We start from the raw sequence: 26,557 nt of genomic DNA on the forward strand, positions 1-26,557 counted from the left end.
TTATTTAAAAACCCACATTTTTTCTTTTGATTTTGAGTGTATCATACAAGGCTTTTTGGCCAGGCCTCCAGGTGGGGTCTGGAGATCTCCCATAATCCCATTTGACTGTCAGGCGATAGAAATCAGCTCGCCTGGAGGTAGATTTTCTGGCACTGTGCCCTTCTGAGGTCCCTCCCCTCCCCAAACCCCATCATCCTCAGGCTCCACCCCCGGATCTCCAGAAATTTCTCAGCCCAAAGGTGGCAACCCAGTCCCCAAGAGGATTCTATGGCATTGCATCCCACATACCCTGACCTCTCCAGATTCCCTGCCCAAAAGGAAATGGAGATATTTTCCAACCCAGAGCTGGCAACCCTATGTGCAGGGTATTGTTGGCACCATGCCTGTTGGAACAACCAGTTCCCCAACCGCCTAGGGAAATGCTTCCAGGGGCACATAATGAAGCCTTATCTGGATCCTTTGCCTAATGAGTTCTACCAAGCAATTAAAGAAATATTTTGGCCTGTTTAAGAAAAGCACAGTCTTTGTGGAGGCTTGGCGTCCAAACGCGGTCCCACGTTTCGGAAAGAGAGTTAAAAATCCAGCTATTTTGCCCTTCTGGGGCTGATGCTTTGGCTGCACAAGGCCAATGCCCCTCCTTCAGGAAATCCGTGCACTTTTCAGGAAGGAAAGGGTGGCAGCCGTCAAGACCACTGACATGGTTCCTTCCCCAGACTGCTGGAGCTGGCAGGGCCTGACAGTCTGTGAAACATTCCAGGTCTCGTCTGCAGCCAGAAGGAGGAGCCGGTTCAGCAGCCAAAGGGGAGGCGAGAAGGAGCAGGTAGCAAGGCATGGAACTCCCGCCCTGCCTGCCTTCGTGTGTCTAACCTCAGGCTGTCAGGGACGCAGGAGATCCAGGTGGGAAAGAAGGTGCCAGACGGCACCTGAGGTCACCTGCCAAAGGAGAAGCCTTGGCTGTCGCTTTCCTGGCCAGCCCAAATCCTGGCCAGAGAGAGAGCCAGGGAGAAGAAGGAACAGCTGCTGGGGAGAAAGAAGACCCTGCCATGGGAAGATGAGGCTGAGAATCTAAACACACACCTGTGGAATATTTGCACCTGCTTCATTCTGCATCTCCAGAGGACCCATGACTGGTAAGGAGTAATGCTTGGAATAGTTGGCAAGAACTGGAACTCTCCAACATTTTGGAAAGCCGGTGTGTGTGTGTGTATCTGTGTGTGTGTGACCTGGGTTATCCCCATTTTGGGCAAAGGTGTTATAAGGAGGGAGAGGCAAGGCAGGTGTGATCCATCCTTGTCTGCACAACAGACCTTCCAAGTGGGCACCAAGGACTTCTGGTTTCTGCTGGTATCCCCCCTTCCATGTGAATAAACTGGGTGGGGGAGTTTCCACAGCATCCCCCTGGGGCAAGGATTACTTCCCTTACACCTGGACATAAAGGAAGGCAAGGTTTATTCTCCCTTGTGTTATGAGGAAAGAACTGATGAATGTGTTTTTAGTGGTGTTCTTGGTGACATTCTGAAAGTTTGTCTGAAAAGGGCTTTGAAGCCCTTGGTGATAGACCTTGGGTGCTCTCTCTCAGCATAACCCACCTCACAAGGTTGCTGTTGTGAGCTGCTTTGAGTAACCACTTGGGTAGAAAGTGGGGTATAAATATCAAAGAAAATAAATCAAATAAAATTTAGAATCTTAGTCCTCCTTATACACTGGCCCTCCAGGACTGGCAAAGTTGAGGGTCTTCCTTCCGTCCTTCCTGTAGGAATTTATATTCCACACCATCACCCAAAAGTCCTAAAGCAGCTCACAACAATACAGATTAAAATAATCTAAAACGCATTAAAAACATTTAAAACATAACTTGCTTGCTTCCTCTTGCCCTCCTGGCAGGACAGCACTTAGAGGAAACTGGATATCAAAGGCCCGGGTGAAGAGTTGTGTTTCCTCCAGGCACTGAAAACTATGCAGCGAAAGAGCCTGGCAAATTACGAGGGGGTGGCTGTTCCACAGTCTGAGGCCACCACATGTCACAGCCCCTTGTGCCTCTGAGAGAAGGCCCTCTCCTTGAGATCTCAGTGCTCGGGCAGGTCTCTCTTCCTTCCAGTACCCTCTGCCCTTCTGGCCTGCTTCCTCCATGGATTTTGCTTGGCTAACATTCACTCTTTTTCTGACTAGTTCCCAACACTGCAATCCTGTGAAGAGTTACTCTAGTATAAGCTCATTGAAATCAATGGACTCAGATTGGAGACTGGAGTCATATTGCAGAACTAATGGCCCTAATTGCCCACACCTCTGGAATTGGAACAGTACTGAGATCCTTTCCTAGGATTGGGGGTATCCTCAAGCCAGCCTCCAGGTGAGAGCTGGAGATCCCCTGGAATAGCAGCCCGTCTGCATGCTACAGAGATCAGTTCCCCTGGAGAACAGGGATACTATGGAGAGTGGACTTTTGGGGACTGTACACCACAGAGCTCCCTGTATCCCTAACTAATTGTCTCTCCTGCGGGGGGGATCTGTGTCCTTCCCTGAGAAAATTAACTTTACTATTTAAACTCTGCTTGTTTGGGATTATGGGTTAATGGAGCCTGGGAAAGCAGGTTTCAAAATGCCCAGGCACATCTGTTCAGCTTCGGTTTCTGCATCTGTAAAATGGGAACATTGGTGGCCTGTCTTGAAGAGGGGCTAGAAGCTCTAAATAATGGAGTCAGGAGGCGGTGGCATTTCTGAGCACAACTACTGAACTCAACTGTTTGTAAATCAGCAGGCTGAAGTCTGAGCTGAGCCTTTGCACACGCAGTTAATCTCTCCATGTGTCCAGACAGGGTTGCCAACAGGGCTGGAGAAAAATGGTCTGTCTTAGCTTAATAGGTGGAATTGGGCAGCTAAAGCTTTTCACAGCACAGAAGTAAATACCGTCCCCTGATGAATAACATCCCATTCAGCCACCATGAAAGAGACAGGTCATTCTCCAGGCAGGTGGCAACTGATTGCCAGGCCGCATTTGCAATGAGGATTTAGACATCCTTTCTGCAGCACTGGTTGCTAATAATGAGTTAACAATTTCTCCTGTTTGATTGCTTATCTTATTAGAGGAGGAGGCTCTTGCTTGTGTGTAACCAGTTTTATTTGATTTGGATTGGCTGTCGAATACAAGATGTATATCTTTTGAGGGGTAATGTTTGCTGGTAGAATGACTGCAGAGTATTTTAAATGTTCTGGTTTCTCCTTGCCTTTGGGGGATGTGAGGTTTGTGTTAAGGACGGTTCACGCTTTGGGTATTTAGATATTTATATCATGCTATTCTCCTCATGGGGACCTACCTCTTCCAGATTATCTTCACAACAACTCTAGGAAGAAGGTTATGCTGGTGGAGCTCCTGTTAGCACCTGAGTATTGGCCACCATCTCACAGAGTATTGGAATGGATGGGCCATTGGCCTGATCCATCATGGCTTCCCTTATGCTTTTATGTATAGTGAATAGCTCAAGGTTACCCACTGAGCTTCCATGATGGAGTGGGGATCTGAACATGGTTTAGGGCTGTCTTCCACCCTCAAGGTCCATACTTCTGCTGCCATTCCATGGAAGTGATGTCACAGTGTCTCACAATGCTCTAGGAATTCCCCAAATCTCCATGATATAGACCGTAGAGATTTGGGACATTCCTAGAGTGTCACTAAAACCGTGACATCACTTCCATGCCTGAAACTAAAAGTGGTTACAGCATCACCAATTTTGAAGCCTCCAGGACTTAGATCTCCAACATCCTAGTGAGAAACTCAAAACTACCGTGGCACACTGGAGGTGTGGAGATGTAAATGAAGATATAGGGCCATTTCGCACGGCTTCAAAGTAGCACAATGGTTGCTATTTGGAAACGCTACTAATTTGCCATAACCCACGACGTCGTAGACAATCTGCAACAATCCTGAAACCAATCAGCAAAAAGCGCTTCGTTGTGGCGCTTTCAGGGGAATCCAGAAAAGTGGATTCACCCTCCGGATAGCGATACACTCCTGCAACCAATCTGCAACAGTAGCGCTAAAGACCTGTGCATTACCATTGTTGCTGGTTCTTCAAAGTCCCTCCTCCTGAGCCTGTCCTCCAAACTTCCGGCGAAGCGATCGCCATTTTTTTTCTCCGAGCGAGCGGGGATAAACGCACCGGCGAGCCTCTTTCTGTTTAGAGGCTTCCCTGGCTTCAGTCCTTCACCTTTAGTCACTAAGCACAAACCACTGAAAAGCCCGTTTGCTGAAATAAAGTCCCTTTATTTTTTACAAATAAATTCAGCCGAAAATCGGGCCCGTGAGAGGGGGGGGAATTTTTTTTTTATCACTCGAGGCAGCGTGCAAACGATCATACAATCAAGCGACAGCTCACATTAGGCAGCTGGATGGGTCTCTCCGTAGCAACGAATCTACCTAGATTCGTTGCTATGGGTCGTTTTTTTTTTTAAAAACCTTTCTTAAAGGGAAAGGGGCTGTTTGGGAGCATGCTAACGGCTGCCCATTGGCTGCTTGATGGCCAGGGGCGGGACGAGCTTGGCAATAGCGCTTCCTTTCTAGCGATTTCTGCCGAGACCGGAAGCCTGTGGGAAACGCTAAAAAACGCAACTGATTCCACTACAAAGGCAGGTATGCATAACGACGAATTCCACTATTTTAAATGGCGATTTTTCATTCCGCAAACAATTTGCAACAAAGATCCCTGTGCGAAAAGGCCCATAGTGTTGGATCTTTGACTGGCTGGATAGCGATTGCAGTGCGTACACATGTTTTTGGTCTCCCAAACAAGGGTCCCCAAACAATGAGTGGCTACCTCCCTTCCTGATTTTACAACTCGCTGTCATGCTGAGACCAGGTGTGATAAAACGTCCTTTTCAAAACCAGTGAACCAAAATGTGGCTTTCATTGCCATTGAGGTGAATCCTGACCCGTTCTGTTTGAGCTCTGCCTCATGAAGGGAATTATACCAGCTGGAATGAAAATGCAGCTTGGCTGCCTGCCAGCTGGGAGGGCCAAATGTGTTTAAGGATGTGATTAAACAGTTGGTGAAGAGTTCCTTCGTTGCAGTTGTGTAAATGTCAACTCTTGATCCTCTCAGGGTGTGCTTAGCTTGAGCACTTAGCACAAGTGGTGGCATGTTACTCAGAAGGACCTTTTCGGGGGGAGGGGGGATCCTCCACTTATGGAGCAGATGGCCATGCAGGGCCAATTACTGTATTCTTCTCCCTTACTACGCTGTATCCCCACAATAACAAAACTGTGGGTGTGGTTGTGCAAAAAACCCAATTTGGGTGCATTGGACCTGAAAAGTATTTATACTGCCAATATTCCCAAAAGAGATATTGTTCTTGAATTTGGGTTTTTTCTTCCAGAGTTCTGAATTTTTCAGCTTCATTATTCCTTACGTGTAATGGCTGTGCTAATTGTTTTTTTTTTAAGTACAGTTGTTTTAAAATGTTTCTCGGTGTCTGAGAGAAGCATCTTAGAGGTACAGGCACCAATATTGCAGCCATGTTGCTGGTGCCTATCCTTTAAATTATCCCCAAGTTTCAAGTCAGTTGGACCAAGGGATTAAATTTTATGGACCCCTGAACAGAGTGCCCCCAGTCATTCTTCATCATTCCCTTAACAAGACAGATGGGATGGACTGATGTCATGACTCAAAGCATAGAATCACAACAAGTGTGTGCAGAAGTAGATTCTGAAAGCCCAGAACAACCAGTTGCAATGTATAGCATGCCCAGCAGAAACCAGTATCATAGTGGCAATGCAAGCTCAACAGGACTGGTGCCAAAGCATGGAATCACAACAAATCCAAGCAAGACATGCCAAGCATGGAGCTTGCAAGCTCCCTACAAGAAAACTGGAAGGAAACACAAAAGAATATGGGGGGAAAGATTCATTTGAAATGGACAAAAGCAGCAGGAAAGCCCATAGAAACCCAGATATAAAGAAACCAATTGTGTGTGTGTGTGTGTGTGTGTGTGGGGGGAAGCAAGGCAAAAACAATCCCCTGGAACATACTGATATTCCCAGTAATTCCTGAATATTTATGGGATTCTGGGAACAATTTTTTAAAATTTCCCTAACAGAATAAAGACAATGTGCCAGGCCAAACAGAACCAAAATAAAACCAGAGATTCTCTGCAGTGTAAACTGAAGCTGGGAGGATATTTTTGCGTTGCAAAATTTTTTTGATATCAAATATACCCCTAAAACAACAATAACTATAATTCCAGTTGTACTCCAACTTGGACTGGGACCCTGAGTAGTTCAATGGACCTGTTTGTATCTTTGCTTTGCAGCACAGGAACTCCTATGACCTGTCTGAAGCTGTGTTGATCACCCAAGCACATGTAGCCTTCAGAGTCTGCTCTGTTTGGCTTGCTGCGCCTGCCTGCATTTCACATGCCGGTTCCTTGTCTCAAACAGAGGAAAGAAGGATATGATTCATGGCTTGCCACTCGGGATCTGTAGCCCTTTGAATATGCCCCTCTTCTTTTCTGAAAGCTCTAAGGGCTTTCGTGTCAAAGAAAAGGAGAAAACACTGCTAAAGTCACATGTGCAATCAGGCAGCACTCAGTGGCTTGGATCCAGGGATGTACAAGCAGAAACAGAGATGAGCTTAAGTGAAATGGAACAAAGTTTGAGTCCAGGGGCAACTTTAAGACCAACAAGGAAATTAATTCTGGATATAAGATTATGTATGCAGGCACACCTCTTCAGATATCTGCATGTCCAAAGTTTGTGTCCAGGGGCACCTTTAAGGCCCACAAAGTTTAATTCCAGGTAGGTGCTTTCATATGCAGGCACATGTAATCAGACCAACCTAGCTACCCACCTGGACTGAACTGCACTTCCTCCTGTGCCACAGTTAGCACTTTTCTCCCCGTATATTATAGTTCACAGAAATCAGCTGAATAAGATCTTACACCAGCAGGAATCCAGGCAGGGAACCAATATATCTGACTTGGCACAAGTGCCTCTGGTGGTCTTTTTCTTGCATTCCCACCTGCACAAGAGCTCTGGCAAAGGTGGGGATTTTGCACTGGGTACAACCTAGTGCATGCAGCATATTTTCAGAGTTAGACCCCGAGCTCTAATGTCTCTAAGCAGAGCTGGGGAATGGGAATGTGCAGGTGCTTCAGGACTGTGGAAACAGGCAAGATGCCAGGAGATTTGTGACAAGATCTTAGCCGAGGTTTTTAAAATACTCACCAAGGCTGTGTGGGATGACTGAACACCTACCCCCCCCCACACACAGAGGTATGTGAAAGTGGGTTAACTCTTTAAATCCTGGGCAGTTTCATCAATCAAAAATGGAAACCTATCTGCCCAGTTTTTAATAGCGTAGGTAATCCCCACCGGGGCAACCGGGATTTGCCCCATCGGCAGGGCCGCATAGGGGTTCCATCCCCAAGGGAGGGGGACCCCCAGGGGCGCATAGGGTCCCCATTGCCCTATCACCATTGGTTGTGGCGGCGGAGGGGGAGTAGGGGTTCGTGTGCGGGGCTCTTCCCACTGACCCGATAAAAATGTTAATTTTATAACAATATCCCTTGTTTAAAATTAGGGATGCTAGTTCTGGGATGAGAAATTCTTGGGGATTTGCCGGGGGGGCGGGACTAGGGAGGACAGGGTTTTTGGGGGGTGGAGGGACCTCAGCAGGGTCTCATGCCATAGAAACCACTCTCCAAAGCAGCCATTTTTGTCAGGGTCCATTGATCTTGGACTATTGTTGTAGTGAGAGATCTCTGCACGGCAACCCTTATTGGAACTACTTCAAGTATATTTCACAGAAAGGCGCAACATCACTCCCCATGGGAAGGGGCTGGTGTGCTGAGGAGGAGGAGGAGGAGGAGGAGGAGGAGGAGGAGGAGGAGGAGGAGGAGGGGTGGGATGGAACTGGACCTCTTTGCCTTACCCCCTTCAGCTTTTTCTTAATATTATTTATTTATTTTTAACTAAATAAAAAATAAATTAAAAACAATGTTCAGTCAATGCCACCGAATGAAGATCATTGCCAGGGAAGTTAAGAGTAGCCAACTAAAGGTCAGGGTTCCTTCACATGAACTCATTCGCTGTGTGCTTTTGTGTACTCAGAACAGGTAGCTGCTGTGGTCGGAGGTGTGATTGGTGGAATTCTTTTATTGGTCCTTATTGGGATTGCAGCGTACTACTTTTGGAAGAAGGTGTACCTGCAGGCTTCTTACGAAGAACTTACCAGCCCTTCTTCACCTGTCGAAAAGTCACCTGGTCTGCAGAAACCAGCTGATGGCCAATCATCGTCTTCAGTTCAGCCTCAAAATTCAAGGTGAACAAAACCCTACATAGGATGGGATAGAATTAGGGTTGGGAAACTCCTGGAGATTTAGGGATGGAGCCTGGTATAGACAGAGATTACCATCCAAAGCATCCATTTTCTCCAGAAGAACTGATCTCTCTATTCTGGAGATGAGCTGCATTTCCAAGGGATCTCCAGGTCCCACCTGGAGGCTGGCATCCCTGGATGAAATGGGTGATACAGATCAAAATGTCGCAGCTTTGTGATGGGCTGCACTTGAAGACAATTTGGAATGTGCCGCTTGTTCAGTGACTGATCTGCATGGCCCAGCCTGGCCTGATCTTGTTTGAGCTTAGAAGCTAAGCAGAGTGCCAAGGGTAGTATTTGGATGGGAGACCACCAAGGAATACAAAGGTCACAATGCAGAGACAGACAGTGGAAAACCACCACTGAACGTCTCTCCCCTTGAAAACCCTTCAGGGGTTGCCATGAGTCATAGAATCATAGAGTTGGAAAGGACCTCCAGGGTCATCTAGTCCAGGGGTAGTCAACCTGTGGTCCTCCAGATGTTCATGGACTACAATCCCCATGAGCCCCTGCCAGAAAATGTTGGCAGGGGCTCATGGGAATTGTAGTCCATGAACATCTGGAGGACCACAGGTTGACTACCCCTGTAGAATGCAGGACATTCACAGCTACCTGCCCACCCACAGTGACCCCAATCCATGCTCAGATGATGCCCCCAGTTGTGACTTGACTGAAGAACTTACATGAATGACAAACAGAAGCCTCCTTTTGATTGTTCCTGTAAGGAACGGCTACCATCTTGTATTGTGGATGATGGGATGAAAATATGGTAGAGAAAATATTTTAGAGGACAGTCCCATTGCACTCTAAATTTCTCGGGCTGAATTAAATGGAACTCCAAAGTGCCCAATTTTAGCTTACTTATTCCCAAAGAAATTCACAGTGGTTTCCTGACTCCTTTTTGTGTTCCAAATCCAACTGAAAACCATGGTTGTGTCCGGCAGAACGAGAACCGTCCCTTTTATCGTTCCACCAAAATTTCATAAGCAAGCCTGGATCGACATGACAAATGGAGAACAAATTCAAGAGGACAGTGATCTGTACGTGACCCCTGACTCCGGCCCTCGATCTTCTTTCCATTCCTTAGGTAGGTTGACACTGATCCGATGAGTATAACTTTTTTGGGCACTGGACTGCCTGTTGTATTGACAATCATGTATTATTTTAGGGAATCCTCCATCCATCGTATGTATAGAAAAGGAGGTTAGTAGTGCTTCCTTTCCTTGGTCATAGATAGTAGCAAACCTAACCCCATACTGAGTTACTCCAGCTTAAGCCTGTTGAAATCAGTGTGTTTAAAGCAGGGATTCCCCACCAGTGTGGTTACACAAGACCTCCCCAGGGGTGATATGCAGCATTTCCCAGAAGTTTGGATGGCTGTTGACATCATTGGATGTCCCAGGAGCCCACTTCTCTTGTTGCTCTACTGGTCTAGTCTTTCTCCACAATGGAAACGATAAATCATTGATGGGCTGGCTCCTGCATCTTATTTCCGGACCCACTTCTCTGATGAGGCATATCATCACTTCTGGGTTCCTCAAAGCCTGAAGAATATTTCAGGGGTTCCTTCACAGTCAGAAGGTCGAAATAGCCTGGTTTAGAGCCAGGTAAATCTGTATAGGATTGCACAGCAGGTGTTGCTTTGAAGGAAGGCCCTTCAATTACCATTCTACCTGCAAGATTACTGAAGGCGGTGAAGAATGCTCAGAAGTAGTTACGTTAGTATAAGTCACCTTTTAGAAGAAAAAGCCCAATCTCTTTTCCTCCGGGAAAAGTTTCTGCTTTCCCATTTGTAAGCTGAAGAGGTGTACCTGTGGGGGATGCAATGGCATCTCAGCACTTCTCACTTCTCTTAGGACACAGAGCGTGTTTAGTCCACTAGAACGGTAGTACGTGCTGTAATTTATGATTCCTACAGAGCTGGTTGTATACTTCTATGGTCACTCTTTTCACTGTCTCTTGTTGTGCTACTTCACTGCCTGTAAAAGAAGGTATATCCTGAAGGTTTTTTCTCTGCTACTGGAATGCTTATAGTTGCTTTTTCATGATGACTATTACTGTTGTTGCCTTATTGTTATTCTTATTATTACTATCACTTTGGAATTGCTGCAGTAAACTTTATAGAATCCAACTCAGGGGATGTTGGACTCATTTGATTTTCTAGCACGGTGTAGCAAATAGCTATCCCAGCATGCCTTGTGTGCCATATGCGTATGCATCCCCTGAAGATATGTTCCTGGATGGCTCCCAGTGAATTGTATGAATGGGCTCCACTGCTCTGGATTGTGTTTAAGGCTTACAGGAAGGTGATGTGAAAGTATTCTCTGGAGTGGTGGGGCCATTGTTGCCCATTCATACATGCAATTCCCCACTGCCGTCATCAAATAATAAATGCACCTATGCGTGAATAGCTTAGAAATATTCCAGCACTCAGTCTGTTTCTTTCATGTATATTCTTAAGTACAATTGGGCTTATCTCTCTAGTGGGGACCTGGTGCCTTCTCTCTTCCACTCAATCCTCTGACAACAATCTTATGAGGTAGGTTAGGTTGAAAGAATGGGATGGGTCCAAAGTTCCCCAGTGAGCTTCCATTGAGCATCCAGAAAACGACTGGAATATTTGGCTAACATAGCAGAGTTTTGCGCAGTCATGGAAGTCATAGAAACTGAGTGCAGTAAATAAATCCCCCAAGAAGTATATTGTCAAAAAAAACCTGCATTTATTCAAGCAGATGCAGTTCACATTGCAGTCCAAAGGAGAGAGAGGTCAAATCTAAAAAGTACTTTCCCTATCACAATTGGCCAGGTGATGTAGTATTACGTTTATGGGAGAAGGAGGACATGGTTTCTACAGAAGAGACCTGCAGAGACTTGAGTCTCCATGGAAGGCCATGTCATGCGTGGGAGAGGGCAAAATGAGAGAGAGGAGGGATCAAAAGGCAGCTCCCAGGTTGAGACAAAGAGAGGCATCTCATTCAAGGAGAAAACACCTGTAAATACTAGGAGTGAGAGCCTCCCAGTGTCCAGGTATGCTGAGCTGCTCACTCCAACAAGAACTTCTGTTTCTTTCTCTCTGCATATGAATATGTCTCCCTCCCCAGTACATTTTGCGCATTGGGTAACTCCCTGTACTGATTTCTTCCTTGTTGTGAAGCCGGAGCATACCAGGTTGGAGTCATCAACCCGGAGCTGTATAAGTTTCCCGAGGACAAAAGCGAGACAGACTTCCCCGAAGGCAGCATTGGCCGGCTGTGGTTCTCAGTGGAGTACGAGCAGGATTCAGAAAAGCTCCTTGTCTCCTTGATCAAAGCCCGGAAGCTCCAGCCTCCATCCGCCTCCTGTAGCCCCTTCGTGAAAATCTACCTGCTCCCGGATGAAAGGCGATATTTGCAGTCCAAGATCAAGCGCAAAAATCTCAACCCGCAGTTTGAAGAGGATTTTGTTTTCCAGGTAATCTTTTCTTGCAGTGGATGTGAGGTGGCAGATGTTTCCCCTGCATCTGATAGATGGAAGTCAAAAGATAGCTTGCACTTGACAGTGGAATGAACACAGCTCCAGGCCACAACCTGATTAAAGAGCAGATATTTAGGAACTAATATACTTGATAGGAAAGGCAAGAGACAGAGATAGGTTCCTAACAAGGTCTCTAGCTGAGAGAGAGGGTCAGATTTAGTGTGGCAGTTCTGAGAAGAAGGAGGAAATTGCCTGGAAAGCATCAATCTGGAGACAGACAAGGATTGATACTTAACAGGAGAGCGAAGGAGCGGTCCTCATTATCCTAATTGTCTTCTTGCTGCCCCCTGCAGCATCTTCACACCTCAGGAGGTTGGGAAATGTTTGCAGTGGAAGCCTGATGACCCTTTTGTTTTTTGACATGCAAAGAACTTCTTTGGGAGGGGATGAGTGGGTGTTGAAAGGTGATTGGGGAAGGTGACATTTAACCTTTCCCTGCCTACCTACCTACAGAGAGCCAGCTTGCTGTAGTGTTTAGGAGTGCGGACTTCTAATCTGGCAAGCTGGGTTTGATTCCCCTACATGCAGCCAGCTGGGTGACCTTGGGCTCACCACAGCACTGATAAAGCTGTTCTGGCCCAGCAGTAATATCAGGGCTCAGCCTCACCTACCTCACAGGGTGTCTGTTGTGGGGAGAGGAAAGGGAAGGTGACTATAAGCCCCTTTGAGCCTCCTTCGGGTAGAAAAAAGTGGCATATAAGAACCAACCCTCCTCCTCCTCCTCCTCCTCCTCCTCCTCCTCCTCCTCCTCCTCCTCCTTCTTCTTCTTCTTCTTCTTCTTCTTCGTACTCCAAACAGCTCCTTCCAATCAACTTCTGATTCAAGTGTGCATTTATGAAGGCAACCTCTTTTTGACCCTGAGATTTGTGCTCATCAACTAAAATTGGGTTTAACTTTAAAGTGTATTAAAAGCAAAAATAGCTGGCCCCTGATGTTTCCGCATGAGTTCCTGCTCTTGCCTTCTGACTAGAAGGAATTCTTGCCTCGAGCAGTGACTTGTACAGAGAAGCAGCGTGCACCCTCTTCTGGAGGTACACAGTTCTAGTGTGGCAACCTTTCCTCAAAAAACAATATTTAGAAAATGGCTTAATTTTAACTCACAGCATTCTGCTGGCTACTCTCCAGGTTTCCAGCAACACCTTATATCGGAGGACGCTGAAATTTTGTGTCTACCATGTGGACAAACAAAAGAAGCACGTACTCTTAGGCCAAGTAATGTTCCCTCTGAAAAACGAAACCCTGAGCGGAGAAAACAAAGTTGTCATCTGGAGAGACTTGGAAGCAGAAACCCTGGAGGTAGGCCACTAATTAAAGGTTAAGTTCATTAGAGAAATGCCAAGGTGGTTTGTTTTTAATTCAGAGCTCTCCCACCTTGTCAGTGGGGGGCGGAATTCTAGAGAATCCAACGTGCAACGCAGGACGAGGTGGACGGAAAGAAAGCACATGGACACCGTGCATCGTTAAGTACGGGGATCGTGAACAAAACAAGTAAATGGTGTTTGGAAAGTGCGTTGGGGACAATAAATCTCATTAGAGAGTAATCTGTTCCTTGGGATTGCATTATTCTGGTGCGCTCAGGGTACAGTTCAAATTACAGATGTTGAATAGTTCAGCACAGGGGTAACAGGATCCAGCTACTGTTAAGCGTGTCCAGATCCTTATGGGTGAGCATGTTCCCTTCCCTTCAGGGCTGCTTCCTGTCTCCCTTCCAGATGACCGGTCTTGAAGTAGCTACACAAGCCTATTAAATCCTCCCACATAATAAATTTGATCAGTGGGGTGAGTTGGAGGTACATGAAAAGCAATAACATGGAAAGGACTCCTTCCAAACCAGAGACGAGTGGAGAGTGGTCATTAGTTTTCTTCTACTTTAACAAATATCTTGCTATTCCATGCAGAGGAGCACCTAATACTGGTGCTGAGACACTGGGATGCTGGTTGACAGATGGTGAATGGAACAAATGCAAATGTGTTTGGTTTTTAGAGTGAAGGACAAGAAAAAAGTGCAGACTAGGATAGCTCGGCACATAAATGCGGCTTCTGCATACTAATTCCGTCATTCGATCTAGGGATGCTCCAATGCCTATCACTTGGGCTTGTGCCCTGTGCACCAGCTGCAAATGGGCTGTTGGTTTTTCACTGGGCTGTTCTTGTCTGTTCATTGCATCCCGCTGTGCCCATGGTGGAAAGGGCTAGATATATTGCTTTGTTTTGGAATCTCATTCCAACCCTAGTCTCGAAGGGATTGTCATGAGGGGCAGGGCGGTGCGTGTGATGAAGCTACATTTGTACATAACTACTGACCCACGTTCTTCTCCACACAAAGCCCCCTTCTGAGCATGGCGACATCCAGTTTTCCCTCAGCTACAATGACTACCTGGGTCGCCTCACGGTGGTGGTCCTGAGAGCCAGAGGCCTGAGAGTCCAGAACGACAAACAGGCTGCCGGTAAGTATTGTGGGAAACATCCTGTGTTTGAGCAATGTTTTAAAAACGTTGTGGGTTTTGCGGGGTTGAACACTCCCTAGAAATGCAAACAACTAAACCGGAGCCATTGTACTTTGATCACATTCCATAGCAGCAAAGCAGTGATATTTAGGGGCACCAGCCGGCCCACCATGAGCATGGTGATGCATGTTGGACCGTGCATTTGGCACGCATCATGGAAAAGGAGTGACATGTGCACCTTTCATACCACTTCACAACCTTCCCTCTCTGCACAATTTGCGTGCAGAACACAGGGCTCCCATTCTGGCAATGGCCTGCTGTGTTCCTATGGGAATTATCTACAGTGGGACTCGATCATGCCCTTCGTGTGTGTGTGTGAAATGCCATCAAGCCACTGCCAACTTGTGGTGACCCCAGCAAGGCCAGTGAGAAGCAGAGGTGGTTTGCCACGGCCCTTCTCTGCAGAGTCTTCCTTGGTGTCCTCCCTTCCATGCCACCTTCCTTTCCCATCATGCCCTTCATATGTTGCCCTATTGAGTGTAGCTGACAGTGTTTGAGAGCTACCATGCAACGGGATCTAGTCAGCTGACTGTCCTGGATGGCGAACAGCTCACTAGATTTCCTATGGGGTGGGTCCCTGTGGCCAAACTGTCAAGAGACACATGTGTATCTGGAAGCAAGCCCAAGTTAATATTATTTCCTCCTCCTGTTCTCGGTGTAAAGCAGATAAATCCATAAAGCCGTCCAGCTGTGTCATTTAAAATTTCATATTTAAAGTCTAAGCGGCAGAACAAGTTAGATGATGAGTACCTACGACGATATCTTTGAGCACTGTCATCTATATTTTGTGAAAACTGCGCATGCATTTCTCTGGGTTTCTCGTTGGGCAGCTCAGATAACGTAGGCTGTGCTCAACAGCAACCAGTGTAGCACAGTTCATCTTCCAGAAAACAAACATAGAGTCCAGTAGCACCTTTAAGAACAACAAAGATTTATTCAAGGCGTGAGCTTTTGAGTGCATGCACTCTTCCTCAGACTAAATGAACAATCATCATAACCGTGGAGATATAAGGCACAAGCAAATTATGCTCATGCATTCCATTTGTCTTAAACTGCAGAAATCTTTTCTCCATTTTTACCCTGGCTGCCCATTTCTTAGTCACTCCTCTATTCCAACCATGTTATGCCACATCCCCAAAGATACTCTGCCCAATGAGTCACTCAAGCCCTTCTTCCCATTTCCTTAGTGCTTCGGTTGGCCATTCCCAAGTTCCAGGAATGCATTACTTGGGTGTTCTTTTTTAAAACCCTGTATTTCTTCATTTAGTCTGAGGAAGAGTGCCTGCACCCGAAAGCTCACGCCTTGAATAAATCTTTGTTGCTCCTAAAGGTGCCACTTGACTCTGATTTTGTTGTGCTACTTCAGTCCAATACGGCTGCCCACTTGCATCTTCTGGAAAGCACTTGATTTTTTTTTAACAAGTCTAAATGAAAACCATGTGTTGTTTTCAACAGACTCTTTCCAACCCATTTGGCTAGATTTTCAGTCTTGGCTTTTCCTTCCAGGCGTGTTTGTCCAAGTGTCACTCATGAACCACAATCAATTCATCAAGAGCAAGAGGACCTCACCTGTCCTAGGATCCTCGGATCCGTTGTACAACGAGACGTTCAGCTTTAAGGTTGACCAGATAGAGCTGGACTCTGCAAGCTTAAGCCTGTCTGTGATCCAGAATGGGGCGGGAAATGGTAAGGTGCAACGTGGAATCAATGAGAGCCAGTTTGGTGTTGTGGTTAGGAGTGTGGACTTGGCATGCCAGGTTCGCTTCTGCCCTCTCCCACATGCAGCCCGCTGGGTGACCTTGGGCTCACCACAGCACTGATAAAACTGTTTTGGCTGAGCAGGAATATCAGGGCTCTCTCAGCCTCACCCACCCCACAGGGTGTCTGTTGTGGGGAGAGCAAAGGGAAGGCAACTGGAAGCAGCTTTGAGACTCCTTTGGGTAGAGAAAAGTGGCATATAAGAACCAACTCTTCTTCTTCAGTAATATCAGGGCTCTCTCATCCTGTTGTGGGGAGAGGAAAGGGAAGGCAAACGTAAGCTACTTTGGGACCCTTCAGGTAGAGAAAAGTGGCATAAAAGCGGCATATTAGAACCAACTCTTTTTCTTCTTCTTCTTCTAAATCAGTTTAATCAATGGTGTTTTGAGAAGCGCTGTGGAGGCAGCTGGAGGAGGCAGCTTCTTACCCAGGGACAGGTGAAGGTGGGACCCAGCATTAGTAGCAGGTATAGAGAGCGTGTTAAAAAGGGGTGAAAAGTCTTCTCCCCCCCGTTTTTTATTTTGCAATTGTAAAATAGAAAAGAAAAAGAAACAAGAGTATAAGAAAGAGAACAAAGATCAGACATTGTATATCTTTTAACTTCCCATTACATTACTCAGTGCAAGTTGGCCACGATATGGCCTTTTTACTCATTCTTTTTCTCCCTTCCAATTAGAAACCTGCTCACTGGGCCGGGTGGTAGTCGGGCCCTTCATGTACACCAGGGGCAAGGAGCTGGAACACTGGGAAGAGATGGTCAGCAAGCCCAAGGAGCTGGTGAAGAGGTGGCACGCGCTTGCCGTGAGCACCTGAAGAACCAAGACCTTCCTTGCAAAAGAGATGCTTCCTGCCTGTGCTGGAGAGACTTTGCACTGTGCTAGAGGAACTTTGGTTGGGTCTCTCAGATGCAATCTATATCCAAGTTTCTAACAGCCTTCTGGAGGCTTAACGACTAGGTTCACTGACCACGGTTCTGAAAGGTCAGCCCCCCAGCTGGATCTCCGGCCTGGGAGTCATGCAAGGGTAGGGTGGAGAGTTGTAAACCGGTTAGAGAGTGTGGCATGTCCACCTCTCTCTTTCGGTCATAGAGTATTAAAAATAATGTGTGTTTACCGAATGATCTAACCAAGCGTGATAGGTTAATGTGAGCTTTCCAACACATAGATAAGCACCCTAAATCCATTGCTGAAGGATGTCTAAACCTGTGCTGGTTTGCAGAGTTTGTGAAATCACTTTCAGTCTCTGGGTCTCGTTTATTATCCATTGAACCAGACTCAAAAGGGAAGGCTACGTGAAAATCTGCACATGCAAGTGCTTCTGTCCACTGAGAAGAACAAAGACTTCCTCCAAAGTTCCTGGGAGTATAGTTTTTTGTGTTGTTGTTGTTGTTGTTGCCACAATAAACTCCGATGGCAGACCTGGGGTATGACAGTGTCTTATGCTCACAAATAATAGACAGAGTTCTCTTAACCAAATTGGAAATGGCAATTCAATTTCAGCTGCCTGTTTGGGATTTGAACCCATGACCTAGAAAATCACCGGCAAGACCAACAGCCACTTAGGGAGAGTGTTTTTTTTAAAAAGCTTAGTTGAAAGAGAACAGGCTCCCTTCTTCAACAGGATGCCGCATTAATTAATTCCGTGCACCCAGATTAGAGCTTTCTTGAGAGAACGCTGGCCTTTCTCCTTGGTTTCCACTTTTGTACGCTGCGAAGGTCAAAAGTAGAAAAGAAATGCAGAAAGTAGAAGCACTGCAAAATCTAGGATACATATACAGTTCCAGTGCAGAGGAAATGTTAATATATGTAAGTGCTGTGGAGTTGCAGCTGACTTCTGGCAATGTCAGCAAGGGGCTTTCAAGAGAAGCAGAGGTGGTCTTGCCTCTGCAGAGTCTTCCTTGGTGGTTTCCCTTCCAAGTAATCACTCTACTTGGCTTCGGTGACAAAAACCATGCCACCTTCCCTCTCTTATTGCGCGTGCCATCAGGTTGCATCCAACTTATGACAATCCCAGCCAGGGACTTTCACTGCAAAGGTGATTTGTCACTGCCTTTCTTTGCAGGGTCTTCCTTGGTGGTCCCCCTTTCAAGTACAAAGCATCCAAGATGGGATGAAATTGGGCTGAGGTAATGCCAGCCTCTTACACACTTTGATGCACCACCCAGGCGTTCGTCTCAGGCATGCAGGTTCCCTCCTGTCTCTGGACCTATGGCTCATGTGAGGCAAGAAAGAGAGAAAGAAGGATGGACTAGGTGCTCCCCAAACTGGCTCCCATTTTGTAAATCATAGTATTTCATCTTCTTTGGATCCTAGGGGTTTCAAAGCTACCCCAAATTCCAGAACAAGCTAGATTTTTCCAGTGGCACTGTAGTGACCAAAATTTTGTTGATCTCTGTGAGGCTACTGAACTTGAATTTGGTGTTCTACTGTAGTTCAACATGGGTATCCTTTGAATCCAAGTTCTAGAAGAAATTGCTAAGGGTTTTCCACAAAATCTGCTGACATCATACATGGTTACGCAGCTGGGATTTTGTCATCAGCTGAATGTTGTATCACACATACAACCAGGGTTGCCAGCTCTGGCTTGGGAAATTTCTGGAGATTTGGGGGCAATATTGTGTGTGGGGGGGGGGAGCTTCTGGTTCTCCTACTCTTGACTATACCATACAGCCTGCTCCCTGAAGCTGTTATTTTCTCCAGGGGGACCGATCTCTGTAGTTTGGAGATCCGTCATAGTTCTGGGAGAACTCCCGGCCCAACTTGGAGCTTGAAAACAATACAGAGGGAACTCTCACGAAAACAGCCAAATGTGGATTTAATGCAGTGCTTCTTGTGAACTTCAGATTGCTCCTTGTCTACATTTGTGGATTCCTGATATGGGACTATCATCATTTGTTAAGTGAGAGTGTTTATTCTGTATGTTCCACCATTCTTTGCTTTTCGTGGAACTTGATTTTGTATAATTGATTATTGTAGAGTTCATGTTTTTGATAATATATTGCATCTTTGGTTATCATGCCTGAATTTGTACTCTCAGTACAGTTTTTATGGGGCCAACTGGGAGTTTAACAATTAAAAAAAAGAACCCTGGTCAATACATCATTGCATTGTTGTGGAGGGAACAAGGACCATCTATGCAGTTCTGCTATGGTTTTACTTGTGGGCAGAGTTAAAATACGCAAAGGTGTGCTGCATCGGCTGCTTAAAGAATAAATTAGTTTTATTAAGAAGAGAAACAACTATGTAAAGATGAGAGGAGAGAGAAAGTTCTAACAGTCTATCTGACTTATGGTTGTGGAGGGAATACAGAGAGGAAGTGTGGTCAAAGAAGCAGAACCAATCAGAACAGAGAAGGAGATCATTTGAAAATATCAAGTATCTAAATATGCTAACTACACATCTTCTCCAATGCCCTCTGTAGGGTATTCCTCATATGCTATTGAATCATGCACACTGCAGATTCTGCATATTCCAACACTACTTAATAGTGCGTTCCTGTACAACTTTGTTGTACTTTGGTTGAAGGCCACTGAATTCAACAAGCTTAGACTGGTGTAGTTTTGCATAGGATTGGACTTCTGGTCCTTTAAGTGATCTCTCCAGGGACACAAACAGGAAGTTTTACACAGGGACTCCTTCCCATTTCCTGAATTTTCTCTGTGCTTTCAGAAATATCCACTGCAATTGTGTGTCTCAGATTTCCTGGAAATGGACTAGTATCAAGGAGGGAGAACCTACAGAAATAAAAGCCTTTTTGTACTCTGCCCTTAGGAATCTAGCTGTAAATATGAATGTATTTGATTTGATTGTCACTTGAAATAAAGCAGAACAAGCTGTAGTTTGTAAGATACTGTATTTGTTTTCAAGACAAGTGTTGTTAATGCTTGGAGAATAGTGGTTTGTCGTGCTGGTTTTACTGCATTTGTATCACAGCTAAAAGAACACATTTTATGTGATAAAACAAATAAAGGAGTTGAACCAATGCAGTATTCACTCGCAAATTGGTGCCGGACAGGGGTCAGTGGGTTAGTAGGAGCAGCTATTGACAAATGGTTTGGCCTGAAGGCCTAGAGTTGCCAGTCTCCAGATGGGGCCTGGAGATCTCCCAAAGTTACAATTTATCTCCATGTTATAGGGATCAGTTCCCCTGGAGAAAATTTGGAGGGAGATTTCTATGGCATCCCATCCTCCCTTCAGACCCCAGGCTTCATCCCTAAATCTCTAGGGATTTCCCAACGTGGAGGTAATGCCCTGAGGCCATTAACTGGCCTTCCTGCAGAATTTGAGGGCTGAGAGTTGAAGGCTGGCTCTTTCTGTTTCCAATGCCTGCATTCTGTTTGGGCTGAGCCAATGAGGTCAGGGAGCTGCCAGAATGACTCAGGCCAAGATTCCCTTCCTCAGAGGGAGGTCTTCTGCCAGTGCTTAATGGCATTTGGCCCACAAACTGACTCACAAAGACTCTGTGAGGTTTTCAAGGCAAGAGACATTAAGGGGTAGCTTGCCATTGTGTGCCTCAGCATAGCGACCCTGGGCTGCTTCAGTGGTCTCCCATCCAAGTATGAACCAGGGCCCCCTGCTTGACCCTCCAAGATCAAGCCAGATTAGGGTGCAGCCCTCAAACATCTTATCTGTTTTTCAGCCCCTTCAGCACACTGACTGATGCTGCTGTTCAATAGGCCAATGCTTCCAATCAGTCACTAAGCAGTAGCAGCAAAAAAACAAGCCACAAAAAACTCTTGCAGGCCAGATGCAGACCGCAATTTGCCCACTTCTGGCTTTCCTTCGGCTGACTCCTTTTCAAGGCATTTGGCTGGAGAAAATCCACCCGTCTGAATTTAGCCAGCTGCCAGGCCCACACCCAACACTTCAGGCATTTTCAAAAACTATGTTGGTCTGGGCAGGGGCCAGAGTCACTTCAACACAATAATATGGGGGACCCTTTGCACGAGCAGGAAACCACTCAGGAGGCTTAAATGGCAGGTTAAACAGAACAGACCTACAATTGCTTTTCTTCTTAACTTTGCTGATAAAACCCCTTTTAGAAGCAGGCTCTACATATGTACTTCCTGAAGCAGCAACATTTCCTTGTCTTCTTCAGTCCAGGGGATTCCAGAGCCAAACCAGGTCTGTGGGCAGGAAAAGCCTAGCTTTGCCCAAGTTGATGTCTGTCTACTTCAGTGACAAGCACAACAGCCATAGCTATTAGCCTTCCAGGGTCAGAGATAGGAAATCTTTGTCCACCAGTTGCTCAGGTCAAAGCAACAGGGGGATTTGGCTGCCCCCTGTTGGACTATGTCTGGTTCGATCTTTTGATTATATTTATGTGAAATGAAGTGAGCATGAGAGAAGCCATGTTAGACCAGGCCAATGGCCCATCCAGTCCAACACTCTGAGTCACACAGTGGCCAAAACCCCGGCGCCATCAGGAGCTCCATCAGCCGAGACAGAACTTCAAAATCCCTCCTCCTGTCCGTCCCCCACCCCAGCACTAAGATGCAGAACATCATGCCCCAGCCAGTGCCCCACCTATACCTTGTGGCTAATAGCCACTGATGGCCCTCTATGTTTATCCAATCCCCTCTTGGAGCTGTCTGTGCTTGTAGCCACCACTGCTTCTCCCAGCAGTGACTTCCACGTGTTAATTACTCTTTGGGTGAAGACTTCCTTCCTTTGATCTGTTCCAAGCTTACTGCTCATTAATTTCATTGCGCGCCCATGAGTTCCTGTACTGTGAGACAGGGAAATGCTGATAGCATGTGCTGCTTATAGTGTATTCTGATGGATGGGCCAGACACATTCAAGTTCTATCGGCTGAGTCTTGCCAAGGAGGCACAATAGCATCCCACCAATGCATATAGCCCTCTCCCGGATGGTTCGGGCTAACCTAGGTGTAAACTGCACAGAGCTTTTATTCCAACCCCAGATCGATTCAGTCCCTGCCCTAAACACAGAATGCGATTTCCGTTTAGATTTGGGGCGATTTAAATTTTCCTTCTGCAGCAATAAGGATTGATCCGGAGTGACCCTACCTTATTGTGCGATATCTTAGAGTGCTTTTAACGCTCAATATTTCAATATTCGGATTAGAGAAACCAGGCTGTTTTGAATCTGGGCTCCCCTCCGTGGTAGAGGACCTGTGATTGGCCACAAGTGGTCATGTGACAGACTTGCCTTAAAGGAGAAGCCCCTAATTTCTCTCAACTTCTGTCGGCCCTGGATTTTTCCTCCCTCCTCTGCCTTTTTTGATCCTTTCTCCCTCCCCTCCAAGAAAAGAAAGAGGCTCCCTGCCTGGCTCCTCTCCCCCCCCCCTTCAAGAAAAGAAAGAAAGAAGCTTGGCTCCCCCCCCCCCACCTTCTGAGCCTCCCTAACCATGCGCAGAAGACTTTCCTGTTTCAATGGGGAGGGGGGGGAAGAGGAAGACACGAGTTCAAAGCAATCTGAATTCAACAGGATTGACAATGGAATAAACAAAGTAAGTGCAGACTCTGCCCTAGAGTAACCAGGCTGCTCCTGGTTAGAATCTGGATGGGAGACCACCAGGGAAGACCATGGTTACAGTGCAGTGGCAGCCAACAGGAAATCATCGCTGCTTGTTTCTAGTTCGAAAACCCCATGGAGACACCTTAAGTCCATTGTGACTTGATGGTCCTTCCCACCACCCACACGGCTAATGAGAATCCCTGGGCACATTGAGAATGAAACCGCATACAAACAAGTCAGTGGATTGTTCCCATGACGGCTCTGAACTAGATCCAGTATTTAAAAAGGTAAAGGTATCCCCTCTGCAAGCACCGAGTAAAGGTATCCCCTGTGCAACCACCGAGGGTGACACCCTCTAGCGGCGTTTTCTTGGCAGACTCAATACAGGGTGGTTGCCATTCCCTTCCCCAGTCATTACTGTTTTACCCCTCAGCATGCTTAGTACTCATTTTACCGACCTCGAAAGGATGGAAGGCTGAGTCAATCTTGAGCCGGCTTCTGGGATCGAACTCCCAGCTTCATGGTCGGAGCTTCAGACAGCATGTCGGCTGCCTTACCACCCTGCGCCACAAGAGGCTCTTAGGGATAATTTAGGACTAGGTCCAGTATTATTTAGTCCTAAATCCCACTAACCCCCCATTAGCCATTAGGGAGGGGATTTCTGTTCAGAAAAAGATGCAAGGCAGAAGCGTTAAGAGCTCTCTATCACTGTCCTAATCCATACGTCCCCCTGAAGATGTGAAGAAAACTGTCAGGAGATACAACAGCAATTCTGCAGTGTTGCGTAGTGTAGGGTACAGCCCATCCCCTCTCCTTTTTCGGAGAAAGTCTAGTAAGTGGATTTGGTGCTTCTTGCATCCAGATTTCCATTACTTCTGTTTACTAAACTGAATTAAGCTGCTCTCTTCCTCGGTTGGAATAAAGTTTCCACAGGAAAAGAATGTTTGTTTTGGAATACGAGTGCACTTCTGTAGTGGCAGTCAATTCTCATCCAAGGAGAAAGGAGACCCGGAGCCAGTTTGGTGTAGTGGTTAGGAGTGTGGACTTCTAATCTGGCATGCCGGGTTCGATTCTGCGCTCCCCCACATGCAGCCAGCTAGGTGAGCTTGGGCTCGTCACGGCACTGATAAAACTGTTCTGACCGAGCAGGAATATCAGGGCTCTCTCAGCCTCACCCACCCCACAGGGTGTCTGTTGTGGGGAGAGGAATGGGAAGGCGACTGTAAGCCGCTTTGAGCCTCCTTCGGGTAGGGAAAAGCGGCATATAAGAACCAACTCTTCTTCTTCCTCTTCTTCTTTGACATCTATAGTAGAAGGTTGGTTAGTTAAGATGCTGCAACTTGCAGAAATGGCTAAATTCACATCTTTGATTAGAGAAAAGACAACTTCTCTTGTTAATAATTGGAAACCCCTTATTGACTTCTTGCATGAAAGGGGGAAAATGATTTTATGATTTGCAGTTTTAAAGATGAAAGAAAACGATTTTGAAATATAATTGCAATGTAAGTAAGTAATCCTGTTATAATTTGTTGAATTTGAATGATCTAGCAATTGTTTATGCCTTAGCTACCTGGAAACACAGAAGTTTACCATGATGAATTTACCTGGTCTATTATTTGGCTTTCATTCTTGTTGTCTCTTTTCAGTGCTTTTATCTTTCTCTATGAAATCAAATATCTAATAAAAATATTGCAGCCCTGGAAGGATTTCTGGTATGAACCCAGGGATATGAGTTAATTAATAAATTAGGTTTGTTATTAAAGTGGGTAAAACTGCACTCAACAGGCACCAGATGAAAGGCTCTCCATGGAAAAATGATCAGAACTCCGGTACTTGTATTTTGCAATGTTTGGGAACTTTTCGTGGCCATTTTCAGGGTAAACATTAAAACACTCTGTAGATGAAACCAAGATAAAGATAGGTATTGATGCCAAAAAGTAGAACAGGCAGAACCAGGAAAGATTTCATATGCAAGATACTAAAAATGTTGGCAGTGTTTTCCAAATGAAGTATTTTTGGGGAATTTCTGATGTCTAAAGGAAGAGATTTTTTTTCTGGTCATAAAAACTCATTTTATTAACACTTGCTGAGAAGATTTTTCATAGAAATAATTGCTTCTCATAAATACTAAAAAATACTATCCATAGAAATAGAAAATCTGGAAGATGTCCTGCACTTAATTAGGAAAACAGAAATTCTACTGCATTCATTTTATTTTAAATTACTTCCTGAGTCTTTTCTGATCGGTTTTGTGAAGAAGCTCTCATTTCAGAGATCAATATGCAAACCCAGCAGGTAGAAGTTCTTCTCCAAAGGACAGCTGTTTTCATCCAGAACAAATTGACTCCTCATTTTCAAAAGATAGGATGCTTTGGTGTCTGTGACCAGGGAATGGCACAGGTCTGCTACAATCATGCCATAGGTGGTATCCAAGAAAGGCTCTGCAAGGGATAAAGCATGACACAGCCAAAATTAGGAGACTTTCCTGCTGGATGCTCAAGAGACGTTCTCTCTGGACACATCTCAGAGAAATGCAGAAAGATTATATTTGGGAAAACTATCTCCTTCCCAATCCCCTTTAGATGAATATGGAGGCGATCTTGTGTACAATCCCACACACGCTGGTCCTTTCTCATTTACCATTTTAGAACAGGAGAAACATTTGAAACACACGGCACAGACTTTGCTGTGCGGCAGAAGCAAAGCTTGCCTCTGACGTTAGGTTCCTGCCCTCCATCGAAGGGGGGGGGGGTCTCGTAAAAGAGGGACAGTGTGAGAATCTGTGTTTTTCTCTGGTTCATGACTGTAATACATTGATACACTGATTTGGTGTGTATGGATCTACAGAACTGCAGAGATCTCCCTACAATTAAAAACTGGTTAAACAGTGCCATCCAAATACATGACAATGTGAAGTTACTAATGCCCTTAGCTCAGAAATTCGTTTTTTGATTTTTTAAATATGTGCCTTTATGGTGGAATCTTGAAACATTTATAAAGGTCATGTTGGAGCAGGATAAAAGCTGAAGAATCCTGCTACTGAAAATAGACTTGCCTAATTGCACCACAGAAGTGTCTTCCTCGTATCATCTGAGCCAGTATGGAAGGGCAGTATATAAATTGAATAATAATAATAATAATAATAATAATAATAATAATAATAATAATAATTTAAAATTCCATGAATTGCAGCCCTTCCACTGTGTATCTTGATCAATCAAAATGCATTGAATGGATTCTCAAGAAATTGTTGGATTTAATATATGGCAAAATTACACACAGGAAGCATACCATAATACAAAATAGATACGATTATACAGACAGATTGGGCAATCCCCCTAAATACTAATCTCTACGTTTTCAATCAACTTGATCGCAGTTGGGGAGAGTGTGAGCTGCTGAAACGGCATGGCAAGGAAGGTGCACACCACCATCTCTGTATTGCGGATGGGTGTGGTTGAGACAGGTCAGGGTTAGGGGTTAGGGTGTGGATGAGATAGGAACCAGGGACTTAGCAACAATGATACATTCCACAGGTTCGCCTAGGTAGAAAACCTGTGCTAACCTGTGTGCTAACCTCTGAAAGAGTGTGTGCTTGTGTTCTAAAGTCTGGCTGGCACAGTCAGTAGCCTACCAAATCACACAGTCTGGGAGAGGGGCTTGACCCACCTATAGGAAACATCTCAGGATCCCTGGGGTGATCCCCCGTTCCCTGTGCGAATTCATGTCGAGGAGTGGCCTGGAGGAAGTGAACAGGGTCCTTTTGCAGAGTTGTTGGCACTGACAGAGCATAAAGGGATATATAAAGGATGGCCTGGAAGAAGAGAGGGATAAAAGTGTTTCTAAGCCCTCCCTCCCCTTACCTGTAACTGAGGACATGTCCCCCATGGGGAAAAAAAACCTGTAAGTGACCTCTCTTGTGGACAATTTT

At 45.7% G+C, this 26,557-nt stretch overlaps 2 protein-coding genes across 5 annotated transcripts in view; one reads left to right on the forward strand and one right to left on the reverse strand.

The window, feature by feature from the left end:
- Positions 1–736: 736 nt before the first annotated feature.
- LOC143843872 (synaptotagmin-15-like) lies at positions 737–20,128 on the forward strand. Its single transcript, XM_077350580.1, has 8 exons — positions 737–1,130; positions 8,102–8,312; positions 9,314–9,456; positions 11,524–11,819; positions 13,008–13,178; positions 14,209–14,329; positions 15,896–16,075; positions 16,824–20,128. Exons 1-8 carry the CDS (start codon positions 1,124–1,126, stop codon positions 16,958–16,960), a joined length of 1,266 nt encoding a protein of 421 aa, XP_077206695.1. The 5' UTR covers positions 737–1,123; the 3' UTR covers positions 16,961–20,128.
- A 4,541-nt stretch (positions 20,129–24,669) lies between these two features.
- The window catches only part of SHLD2 (shieldin complex subunit 2), a 40,735-nt gene continuing 38,847 nt past the window's right edge, over positions 24,670–26,557 (reverse strand). For 3 of the 4 annotated variants that reach the window (XM_077350582.1, XM_077350584.1, XM_077350583.1), the window contains exon 9: positions 24,671–25,067. In XM_077350582.1, the coding sequence (XP_077206697.1) occupies positions 24,895–25,067 (173 nt within the window). In that variant the 3' untranslated portion in view covers positions 24,671–24,894. Of the gene's footprint in view, positions 25,068–26,557 lie in introns of all 4 variants that reach the window. The other variant, XM_077350585.1, reaches the window with a different exon arrangement.

The sequence above is a fragment of the Paroedura picta genome, chromosome 8, assembly GCF_049243985.1.
Source record: "Paroedura picta isolate Pp20150507F chromosome 8, Ppicta_v3.0, whole genome shotgun sequence".
In the NCBI taxonomy this organism is placed as follows: Eukaryota; Metazoa; Chordata; class Lepidosauria; order Squamata; family Gekkonidae; genus Paroedura; species Paroedura picta.